Source organism: Lathamus discolor, chromosome 12 (genome assembly GCF_037157495.1).
Source record: "Lathamus discolor isolate bLatDis1 chromosome 12, bLatDis1.hap1, whole genome shotgun sequence".
In the NCBI taxonomy this organism is placed as follows: domain Eukaryota; kingdom Metazoa; phylum Chordata; class Aves; order Psittaciformes; family Psittacidae; genus Lathamus; species Lathamus discolor.
The window spans coordinates 1,933,310-1,945,652 of record NC_088895.1 but is presented as its reverse complement, the minus strand read 5'-3'; the positions used below and the strand labels follow the sequence as shown (position 1 = coordinate 1,945,652).

The 12,343-nt window shown below is 44.3% G+C and overlaps 1 protein-coding gene across 3 annotated transcripts in view; it reads left to right on the top strand.

Annotated features, from left to right (window-relative positions):
• The window catches only part of FBXW8 (F-box and WD repeat domain containing 8), a 55,074-nt gene extending 42,802 nt beyond the window's left edge, over window positions 1-12,272 (top strand). The window contains exons 8-11 of one of the 3 annotated variants that reach the window (XM_065692729.1): window positions 4,764-4,891; window positions 8,406-8,579; window positions 10,701-10,781; window positions 11,447-12,272. In XM_065692729.1, coding sequence (XP_065548801.1) covers window positions 4,764-4,891; window positions 8,406-8,579; window positions 10,701-10,781; window positions 11,447-11,591 — 528 coding nt within the window. In that variant the 3' untranslated portion in view covers window positions 11,592-12,272. Of the gene's footprint in view, window positions 1-4,763; window positions 4,892-8,405; window positions 8,580-9,028; window positions 10,782-11,446 lie in introns of those variants that run through there. The other 2 variants (XM_065692727.1, XM_065692730.1) reach the window with 2 other exon arrangements.
• Window positions 12,273-12,343: the final 71 nt, after the last annotated feature.

Genomic DNA, 12,343 nt, shown 5'->3' with positions numbered 1-12,343 from the left:
TCAATGCGCTGACCTTGCATTTGTTAACAGTCACATTTTGCTGTTGTTGTTGCGGTGCTATGTGCCACATTTACAGGAGGCAATTCAATACATTTGCAAGGGGAAACTGTGCCCCTGAGGCTTGTAAACTTTGAAAATATCCTTTTTCCACATCACTTGAGAAATAAAACTCAAACTTGCCACAGTCTGTACCATATGTTGTACTCAACTGGCTGACTTCTGCCGCCAGTGCATGTGAAATAGCCTTATTGCTTTTGTAGATACCCTTTGAATTGAATGGGTTTGACCCGTGCAAAAACCAGATCCTTTTTAATTCATGGTGGACTTGAAATTTCACGACCCTTTCTTTTGTTGGCAATGTTTGTGTGTATTGTGCCTGTGTTCAGGCAATGGTTTGGGAGGATTTTTCTAATTGGCAGAGGGTTGGGCAGAAGGAAAAGGGGAGAAAACTGAAATTAAATGGAAGTTCTGTTCCCAAAGCTGCTGCTTGTGTCTCTGTCTCTTTGAGCAGCTCAGGGTGTTCTTTTAATGTTTTCTTTTAATCCTCTGTCTCTAAAATGACAGGCAGAAACCTCTCTCCTAGACAGTTCTCTCTGGGAAAGTGCTTCTTCAAGTGGTTATTTGGTAAGGAAAGGGATGTAGGTTTTGAGTGTGGTTTTCCAGTATGCTCTTTGCCAATATTTATGATACTCCATTCAATACTTCATCTAAATAATAACTACATATACTGTAAATAGAGTGCTGTGCCCAATTCTCAGGTCTTACTCAGTGGTAACTTTTGACAAGAAACAGAAATGTGATTGCAGAAGGAAACCAGCTCTTTCACAAAGCAGTTGTCTGCTGGCTTTCAGCCAGGACAGTGGGTTTGAACACCCCTGCTCTTGTTGAAAGTACCACAGGCTCTTTGATAACAAGTGCTTGGGGATTTGTTGTTTTAATGTTCCATCCAAAAAAGACATCTCCAACAGCACAGGATCCCAAAACACCTGCTGGGGTATTGGACATGCATGGAAGAGTTCCATCAACAGCATTTCCTTCAGTTCCTTGGTTTTTCTTGGAAGTATCTCAACCACACTACATCGACCACGCTTGACCTCACTTAGCTGCAAGATGTAACAAAGCTCACAGCTTAGCTGTTCTGGCTACAGAGACTTTAATTCTTTGTGAATTAATTTAGTCGTCCGGTTTGAGTTGGACAGCACTTAGAGAGAGCTCCTCATACTCACTGCTCAGCAGCTTCATGACAGACAGTAACTTCTTTCTTCCTCTGCCTGGTCTCCTGAGTTTGCCAGCTTCTTGGTGCATCTATCTATGAACAGTGGCCACAGGTTCAGACTTGCCCAGCTCAAGCAGTAAAGAGGAAAATTAGTCTAATGCACTGTCTTAACAAAAGAGAGAGTATGAGCATGAATAATTAATACCTCTAGTCTGTGGCAATCGGATAAAATGAAGTCCCATTTGCTCAGCCTTATTAAAAGAGAGAGAGGGAGAGGGGGAGATGGTAAAGGTTGTTAAGGGACTTGTAACATGGAAAGAATCGCCTCCGAGATGGATAATGTGTTTTCTAATCTCTGTGGTCTTTAACTAAACATAATGGTAAAGGTACTCTGGCTATTTCTGGCTTGTTGAATTATTCAGCATTCTGGGAGATTGCCTGGCTCTCAGCCAGTAACTTGGACTTTTCATTTGAACAATGTTAATAGGTAACACTTTTTATTTGTGCATTAGATCCTGATACATCTGCACAGAGTATTTAATGCTTTTCCTCCCCTGTGTCCCTGCAGTCCCTCTGGGGGAAGGATGCTCGTTAGCGTGTTATCCCAGGGCACTTCATTTCACACCCAAATGCTCTTGGTTCACTTACCTTCACTTCAATACCTATTAGGTCACTGGGCTTGGCTGTCCATTATAGGATTATAAATACCTTTAAAAGGGTAATCCCTTTGCAGTGTGCATTATAGGATTATAAACCTCCTAAAGATCTTATGCTTTATCTGCCCTTTAACATGCAGGCCCTTATTTCAAGTCCCTATTGACCAGGTATTTTCATTATTTCTCCTTGGCCTTTGTAAAGAAAATCCTTGTTGCCTTGGGATGCTATGGGAGAGCTCATCAGAAGTGTTCTAGCAACTTCATGACTGTCATCAGTGTGCTTTTAAACCCCCTGTCTTCAAGCAATTATTATGCACACTTCAAGAAGCATTCCGAGTTCTTTCTGTTTCTTTACCTGTCAGTTTGTCTGGGTGAGGTTTTGAAATTCATTTGCAGACCATAGAATCACTCAAGACAGAAGTTGAGTTTAAAGATGGGCAAAACCTGGATGTGGAAAATCATAAAGAGAGTCTTTCTTCCAATGATAGAAGTTATTGGCTACAAACACACACGTGCGTCAAAACTAACCTAACAGCCTTTAAAAGAAGGGAGACTGACATGGGGAAAGAAGGAATTGCAGGGGGTAGAAGATAAGACAGAATCTTTCCTTCCAGTTTTGTGGATCTGAACCTTTATTTTTCTACACTCTCATCCTTAAATGTGGACACTTTAGATTGGTGCCTACCTACAAGTTGCGTGAGAAGAAATAAATAATACTTTGGCTGGTGCTACCTGCATTGAGGATTGCCACAGGTCTAAAATGGAGCATTCAAGCAGGAGAAGGTGTAATATTTGCCCCAGTGTGTAAAACAGGGGAGTCTTTAAATGCTGTATGGAAGCAATTTTTCATTGTAGTCTTTCACGGCCATAACTGAATTTTCAAGGATGTATCATATGTTTATAGGATAGATGGGAGCTGTGGGCATTTAGAGAAATTAATAGTTTATGGATGTTCACTTTAAATATTAGCCCCAGGGGACTTTGGAGAAAGCAGCATTTGTCCCTCTCTGGAGTTTCAGTGTACAGCTGGGAAGGGCTGGTTCACAGCCTCAACTGGGAGCTGGAACATGTTGCTCTTGACCCGAGCTTTTATTGTTCCTAAGTTGAATTCAGCAGTTTATTGACTTTGTCTTTTGTTCCAAACTTTCCGAGGAGAAATTTGGTTGCCAGGCACAGATATTAATTTCCTTTGCACTGAAAACTGCACAAGGTACCTTGCCAGAACGTCATTATCTCTGGGTTTGGTTAGTGAGCTCTTGGAAGCTGTGCTGCAAGTGAGAACAGGTTGTAAATTGGTCTTTACCTTCAAAACTGATGTGTTCAGGCGGTTTGTAGCAACTTTTTCATAGCTGTGGAAGTTTAAATTTGTTTTTAGCCGCATTTATGTCCAGGGTCTCCCTGCAAAGCTGGAGTCTGCCTTGCTTTACAGAGCTTGGGTAAAATTGCTTTAATTTTGAGGGTCTTGAGGGTAAAAATTGCATGCTAAAGATTGCTGCTTGAGGCAGCTTCACAAAGACAAGGTTGGGAAAGGGAACTACTTGGGAGATTATAAGTATTACAAGCAACTGAGGAAGTCAGGTATGAATGTGTTGATTCTAGCAGGGAGCTGATAACATGTCTGAATAACACTGTGCCTGCTCTTTAGCTGGGAGAAGAAGCAGGTGGAGGAAACCTGCAAATTCTCTGCCTTTCTTTGCTGTATTCCTAGACATTTATGAAGCTTTAATCCTATTGCCTAGAGGCATCTGTCACAAAATGATTCCCTCCTGCTCTCTTAACTTGACATTTCAGATGCTTACTGAAATTGCAGAGATGGGAAGTAAAAGGCTGTGTCACTACCGCTGTTGTGGCAAATGTAGAAATGATACTTACAGATAGTGGAATATTTATTAAGCTGCATGTGGATATGATAAGAAAAGTACAAGTTAAGAATACTGACGTATCCTTGACATAGTCATGCTGATGTTGCCCTGGAAGCCCTAAGTTCTTTCTGAGGTTTTAACTCCCATTGCTCTTTTCATGGTCATAGGTTTCTTTTAAATTAAAGGAGCATCACCATGAAATTTGGTGATGTTTATGGGGTTATGGAGGCCCAGGTGCTGTGCTGAGCTCCAATGGGCTTTGACCAGTACGTTTTTTCTGTTTCTAAAAGTATTTGCTTTGCTAAATTGAAAAGCCCAAATAACTGAACCTCATCTGGCCCCACAGGAGAGACAGTGAACGTGAGTAAACTGATCACTGCGCACTGGAGAGGCAGCTGAGCAGATGGGAGAGAGCACATACCCTCTTCCAGGCTCTGGTCGAGTCATCTTGGATGTTGCTTAAATCAGACTTGTTTTTATTCCTTCCCCATCTGAACTGCCACTTGAGATGTAATGTTTATCTGTTTGTGCTGTGATCTGTACAGAAGCCATCAGCAGGGCCTGTCAGCGCTGTGGCGGTGTTTGTTCAGTTCTGCTCTTCCATTTCTGCTGTATTTGATTGAATCTTTCTTGCAGAGTCCGTCTGTCTAAACCTTCAAAATGGTAATTTTGTTTACCTTTACTCTCTCAAATATTAAAATTGGTGAACAAACTGTTTGCTTTTCCATGGAAGCCTTAAAAACTTGAGCTGGAGAAAATCCCCATGGCTTCTTTTGCCTGCCTGAGAGCTATACCTTCTCATAGTGGTTGGCAAGAGCCTTGCACCCTTGCTTCTCGATTCTTGATGACTCCATTGTGAAACTTGATTTCCTTCTTTCTGAGGGTTTTGTTGCCCTTCTTAACAGGGATAGTTCTGTATCTTGGTTGTTTACCATCTCTGATGGTAAGAACTCTGCTTTACTTCACACCGCAGCAAAATGTACTTGTGTGCCTGCTAAACTTAGCCAGTGTTTGTTCTCTTTCTACCAGATTCTTCTTTACAATCTGGAAACAAGTCAGTGCCTGAAGAAGATGGGCAACTCCATAGGTGACTTTACATGTGTCAACCTCCAGAACAGTCCTCCAAACATGCTTGTAACAGGCAATAAAGACAGAAGGTAGGTACTACCAAGATCTGTAACCCATCTCAAATTAGCTTACTTCTATCCTGCTGTCCTACATCTGGACCTGCTAGAATTTGTTTCTCCTCTAGTGTTTCAAAAGCAGCCTGCATGAACTTCAGGAACAAAATATTAGGTAATAGTTGGATATGGCTGCCAGTTTGCTTTGTTTCAGAAAGCTCCATGGGAAGACTTTCTTTTTAAGCCATTTGGTGGACGCAGTTGGTGTACGGCCCAGCGAGACCACTTGGAATCTCTTCCACTTCCCCACCACCACCCGCAAAATGAGTTTGGCATTTAAAAGCTCACTTTCTGATATTAAAAAAATAACCTAAGGGATGAATCATGTAGGATGAGATGGGTCCGTCTGCCAAATGATGTCAAGAGTGTATTTCGGAACACTGTGATGTCCCTCAGGTGACAAAAAAAAAAGAGACTTTCATATGAACAGATTCCAGCTTCTATTTAGCTGATTAGCAGCTTTCTCTTTAACTCCTTGGCTTGGGGAGTAGGATTTTCCCAGCACAATATCTGGTGCCAGGATTGGACGCGCTGGGAACAGTCAGTGCGAAAGGATTAAAGTGCTTAAAAAGACCCTTTGAGTCCAATTTTTAGATTTTCTTTTTTTGGCTAGTTATTTGTGGGGTCTGATCCAGTGCACCAAAGGAGATGTGGGATGGCGAGGAGCCAGTCTCTAATGGCTCCCTGTTCCTTCCCTCCTCCTTTCTGCACTGGGCATCGGGCTGCAGGTGGTGGTCTGGTGTGGTGGTGGGTATCAGATTGTAAGGCGGATACTTCCCTTTGCCAAATCCCAGACCTCTGTCCCGCCAGTGCAGCAGCTTGCAAAAATGATTATTTTGTCAAAGAGCTTTTTTTCCTTCTCAGCAAATAGGCAGCGCACCCAAAACTCACACTTCCTCAGCAAAGAGGTTAAGGAAATAGCTGAAGTTTGACAAGCAGAATTGAAACCCTGAGATTTTTGGGGTTTTCTTCTTCTAAAAGCAGATAATTGGTTTTCCAAAGCACCCCAGTAAAACCACCTCCAATTTTGATCTCTTGCACAATGATGGGAGAGTTAATAAAGTTGATGTAGAATCATAGAATAGTTTGGGTTGGAAGGGACCTTCAGAGGTCGTCTAGTCCTCCCTGAAGGAACAGCTACATCAGGTTGTCCAGGACCACATCCAGCCTTGGTATATCTTAAGTGAGGTTGAAATTTATTCCCTTTGTACTAAATGTCTGTGCTCTTTCCCCTCCAGAAGGCTCAGGTTTTCAGCTCAAGCATTGGCTGAGTTCAGGGTATCACTATTGCAAGAAGTTAGGAATCAACAGTTCAGCAAGTAAGTTCGGCATGCAGGAGGCAAGGCCGTGTGTATCTCAGAGGTCATTTCCTCGTGTATTGCTGCAGGAAGGGCATGAATAGGTAAATGAGACTTAAACATTCATAGCCCTATTATGGAGCAGTGCACTAAACAGGAACCTTGCTCTGGGAGTTCAGGCTGCTGATGGCCAGTGGGAAAACTTCCTGCTTGAATTAAGTTCACATTTTCCCTAGTGTATGCTACTCTTTTATTTAGAGAGATCAGATTAACAGGGAGTGTGTGCTGATGCACTGCACAACAGCATCCTTTTCCCTGGTGGTGCCTATGGTGATGAATAGCGTTGGGAAAGCAAACATATGGCAAGCCCAGTGTATTGTGTGGCTGAAAGGTGTGGAGCAAAACACGTATTCCGTGCTCTCCTTAAAGGCAAGTAAGCTCCTAAGGTACTCTTAACAGCAGAATCAAAGCCTGGTCATGAGAATACCTTCCTTACAGCTCCCTTGAACCTGGATGAATCTGAAGTGCCCCCACTGAGCCCAGCTGCTGAGGCAGGAGACACTGGGCCATGCCAGGTCTGCATTAGAGCATCACATTAAATTTGCAAAATGCTTTTTCCTTTTTTTTGTTAAAGCACATCTAAACAACTCAAGTGTGCCTCTAATTCTTCCCAGGGTGTGCCAGAATGGACACCTGCCTGAAACCTGGGTCCTTGCTAATGAAATAACCAGGGCACAAACAGATCTTTGTTTCCAACAGTGCTTACCAAACAGAAGGAGCTTTGATTGCTGTGCAGAACACATGCAGTAAGACAGGGAGAGTGCTGGGTGTGAACACTTCCAAAATACCCCATCCTTACCCAAAACACAGCTCTAATAGGTAGCCAAAGCTTCTCTCTGCTGGAGTTGGAGAAAGCAAGAAGTCCTTTTCACCATCAGCAGCTGTCGTGATGGGGTTTTCCTATGGGTGACTGAAGAGCCACACAAAGCATGCTCCTCGCTCTGTTCCAGCATGTTTTTCCACATGTCAGATGGATGTTGCACTGTTGGAGTTTTGGATTGTTCTGTTGCCTTTTATTTCAGTGGCTGAAATGTGTTATTTGTAAAATCATATGATGCAATCTCCGTTTGAGGAAGGAAAAGGAAAGACTTGCAACACCATTAGGATCATAGCAGGGGTATGGAATAAAGTAGAGTTAATGTGTTGGAACAAGTGTGTTTTGGCCTTTTCTGGAATTAATGTGTACCTGATGGTTTCACTCTCGATAGCCATCAGCTGGGAGGAACTTTCTCTGGCTTCTTTCCAAATCTGAGATCAGTATTTCTCCTTCTGTTTTCACTTGCTGCGTTATTATTTTAATTCACTTATGTACTTGACTTGATCTCTTAATATATCAGGGTCAAAAAATCATACTCCTTTGTGCAATGCGCCGGGTTTAAAACTCGACAGCGTCAGCTTTAGCTGGTTTTGTGGACTTGTTGCAATGGTTGCAATCCTGAACTCTTTCTCTACTATTCTGCTCCTAGCTGAGTCTTCAATACGTTTCCCTTCAGAACCCTTTGTGTGACTGAGCAATAATTTCTGCACACCAGATGTACCTAAAAGCCACCTGCAGTCAGTAGCTGTGGGTTCGAAATCCGAAGAGATACTGATTGCTGGGTGCTTGGGGATAGCTGTGTTTCGATATTGGTGATGAACTCAAGTGTATAAACCTGTAATTCCCTTGACTTACCTTTTGAATTGCTACATTTAGTCTCTTCCATAATCTTTGCAATAGTAGCTCCTTTCCTTGAGTATTACCCCTCAGCCATAGTGGATGTGGGTTGGGTACCAAGGGGGAGGATGTGTTAGCAGCATGCCCAAAGCACAGGACTTCGTGCTTCAAGGCAATGCTAGCTTTTTGGGAGGCACAGACAGAGAAACTTTATCCAAATTTCACTTACGTTTTATATCACCCATGACTTGTGAAGAGATTTTTGCGTCTGACTCAAGAAATCTTTGATAGAAACCAGAGTGAAAATTCAGTGGTGGGAAGTGTGAATCATATGGGATTTGTGGCCCTGTAGTGGCCATGGGACTACTGCTGTCCTAGACCTATTTTCATAGCCCCAAAAAGTACTTGTGTCGTCAGAACCCACAAGCTGCACACCCAGAGCTGGTTTGATCTCTGTCCTTTCGTTGCTTTCATTTAGGGTGAGGGTGTTCGACCTCCGCAAAAGTGAATCCCTGTGCTCCCTCTATGCCCACCAGTTAGGAGTGTCTGCGGTCCAGATGGATGATTGGAAGATCGTCAGTGGAGGAGAAGAGGGCTTGGTCTGTGTGTGGGACCAACGGATGGGCACCAAGCTCTGGGAAATGCATGCCAGGTAATTTTGTCTTCATAGGGTCCTGTTGCAAGGGTGTTCATGGGATCTGATAGACAGGAGGAATGTGGGAATGGGATGATCCAGGACCAAAATGATAACATCCCCTGTCTGAAGCTTCTGAGAGTTCTGTTGTCATGTGATTTGGGAACAGATTGCCTCCCCACCTGGAGTCTTGTGCATAGAAATTGTTTCCTCTGCATTTCTCATGAAGATCATAGAATCACAGAAACATGTGATTCTGTTGTCTTTACATAGAATCCCAGCCTGGTTTGAGTGGGAAGGGAACTTAAAGCTCATCCAGTTCCACCCCCCTGCCACAGGCAGGGACATCTTCAACTAGACCAGGTTGCTCCAAGTAGCCAGGGTTTCTCTGGCCAGCCTGTAGATCACTGTCTTCTCCCTGCCCCATCACCATCCAGTGTTCACTTTATTGAAATTTGGATTTAAAGTGCTGGACTCCTGGCTGTTGTCTTCAGAGTGACTGGTTCTGGCTGTCTCTATGCACTACAGCCTTACGCAATCCCTGTGTTTCTGTTCACCTCATCCGCACATTCAGTCAAATCCAGGTTGGTATTTAAATTTAAACTCATTTAAATATTAAAATACCAGTTTGTACTGAGAGCACAAGTAGTGCTGTACTGCAAGTACAAGCAGAGATGAGTATCCTGGAGTTGTCAGAAGACTGTTGGTTGCTACAGCCAAATGATTTCCTGCTCAAAGCACTGTTCCGAAGGGCTTTATCTGAATGAAGACCTGCAGGTTTTAGTCCCTTGTAAGTCTAAGTGATAACCCTACTAAAATGAACAGATAAATCCTGATAACTTTGTTTTTAATGCATCTTCCGCAAAGAGGAACTAGATGAGGTATTTACAGTCAGAGAAGTTCAAGCTGGAGTTGTCACTGATTAATGGCAGGTACCACCTTCTCTTTTGACCCTGTGAATTGTAAAGCCTGTTGTGATGTGGCTGATGCATTAAGGACAATCTTGCATTGATTGTCTCCTGGAGCAGCACTAATGAGCATGCCAAGAAGGAGGGCAGATCTGAGCTTTGGGGTGTACTAAAAGTGAAACCGTTAGATTAAACATTTAAAATACTGTTTAATCTATATAGGGATCAGAAGGGATCACTTCAATCAAAAAGGCTTGCTTGGTTAAGAAGGGGTGTGTGTATTGTTTTCCATGCCTTCAGCCAGGTGTCATGAATGGAAAGCAGGGGCAGAAGTAGAGAGAGGTGACAGGAGACAAGGAGGTGAGCCATCTTAATCTGAGACGATAAGTTACTCCTGCTTGAACAGTAAACGTTGTTACAGTGATTCAGGATTAGTTCACTCACAGTGAGAGGAAAAGGAATGGAGAGCAGACCTCTTAGTTTGTGCCACACAGTGCACTTCTAAATCAGCCATAGCTCAGTGCCTGGGGTGTGGGGTTCCTGGGTGTCCCCATCCATCCTTTGGGAAAGCAGCAAGGCAAGCAGGCAGCCAGAATCCCTTGCAGCCTGTGTGCTGCCGAGTGTCTTAGAATCACAGAACTAGCCAGGTTGGAAAAGACCTTTAAGATCATCACATCCAGTCATTCCCCAGCACTGCCAAGGCCACCACTGCCCCATGGCACTGAGGCCTCGTCTCCACGGGGTGTGAACGCTTGCAGGGCCGGTGCCTGCAGCCCTGCCCTGGGCAGCCTGTTCCAATGCCTGAGCACCCTCTGGGGCAGGAATTGTTCCTCAGCTCCATCTGAACCTGCTCTGGTGCAGCTTGAGGCTGGTTCCTCTCGTCCTGTCACTTGTTACTTCGGAGAAGAGACCAACCTCCTGTCAGGCAGTTGTAGGGAGCGTTAAGGTTCCCCTTGAGCCTTCTCTTCTCCAGACTAAAGAACCCCACGTGTGTTCTGATAACAGCCCACTAGATGGGGGTAAAAGCTGCGTTCGTCTGCTCCAGAGAGGAGGAGAAGTGCAGATTCCCAATCTCTCTCCATAGAGAGGGCGCTGTCTTAAATTCTTATTTAATCCGGAGCAACTCCTGTCCTGCACTTGGATTTTAAGTCTAATGTGGGTGTCACCTCACCCAGTGCTGTGGGTTGTTTTTCAGGCACCCAGTCCGCCACATATGGTTTAATTCTCACAGCCTCATCACTGCAAACGTCCCTGATGAGAAAAGTCTTCCAGGCACCAGCATCACAGACGATGACCTTACCGTGCACCACAAGTGAGTATCCCAGCTCTGAGGGGTGGGATTTGCGGCACCGGGAAGATCTGCTTTAGCAAAGTGGCCCACTAAGCACCCAGGTCATGATCCAGAGCAGTAATAGAGAAGGTGTAGCAAAAAGAAGTTTAAAGGTAAGGCTTTCAAAACCCATTGATGAATTGACTCTTTACTTCCATCCACTTCTTTTTCAGCGGGGGAATGTAAACGCCACTGAAGCCAGACTGGGATTGCAGCCCTTTCCTGCTCTGAATATTAGTAGTGATACCTCCTGCTAAAGGAAAACTACTGGTATTTCAGCTCCAGGTTTTGGTATTTGCATCTCGAATGGCTCTTAGCATGTCTAATGGAACTACCAATCTCCAGTGTATTTACCTTCCCCCTCCAGAACAGATGAGGCCTGTTTCAGCAGATGACAGTCATGTCTCTGCAGTGCTGAAGTGAATGATTCACTGTTTATTTCCAGGGCTTAGTGGGTCCCTGGAAGGAGGCAGGAGGGAGTTTTCTCTGTTAAAACTGCACAGACAGCCCTAGTGCAGAAGAGATTTGTATTCAGCTTCTGGAGCATCAGATTCTGATTCTTCCTGGCGATCTCTAACTTTGTTTCCCCTGTTGGAATATGTAATTCAGCCATATAAAATGATGTGTCCTGGTTGTGTTTCGTGCAGGTATCGAGGAATCATTTATGCGTACGAGTTCTCAGCAGACCAGTTGGCTGTAGAAAGTGTCCTTCCAATCTGCCGCTCTTCCTATGATGAAGTGACTGGTTACAACTACAACATTGGCCTTGCAGTTCCCTATGATAACATTTAGGTAACTCACTTTACATGGCTTCTGAGGTCCAGCCCTCTGCCAAGTACATGGCTGAAGGCAAAAAGGAGATCCACATGGGATAAGAGCCAAAAAGACGGGCTGCAGGCACGTGGAGCGGGCTGAGCATCTGCTGAAAACCTGGGGATATGACCAAGAAGAGAAAGGATTTAGCATTAAAATATGCTGCTGCCCAAACTAAACCTGTGGTGGAATGGAGAGAAGGGGAACAGTAAACAGCGTTCCTTCCTGCTGCTTGTGGGAGCAGCACTGCTGATCCCATCTTGGCAGAGGACATGGTCAGGAAGCGAGAGCCCTGAGTGGCAAGCTGCAGGGGTAGTGGGAGGCTGGGAGCACACTGAGGAGTTGATGCCTGTCCTGAGAGGAGAAAATAACCACCAAGGACTTGGAAGAAGCGTCCTGCTGAGCCACATGGTTGGAATTTCTTTCCTTGTAATGAGCTTCTCATTCCGATTTTCCTTGGGGTGCATCAGAATGTGTCTGAGAACAGGTCCGTGCACGAAAGGTGGCTGGGAGAGGGGGTTATGATGGCAAGGGAGGGGAAGGGTGGCCCTGGCCAGGCTGGATGCTGGGACACTCAGCAGGCCGCACGCATCAAAATGATTTTAAATTAAATTATTTTTTTAACTCTGTAAAATAGAATTAAATTTTTTCTAATTGTAACGTGTTTGTGAGGGGTTTGTTCACAAAATTAACCCCTGCGCACTGCAACAGAGGCTCTCATGGCTCAGGTT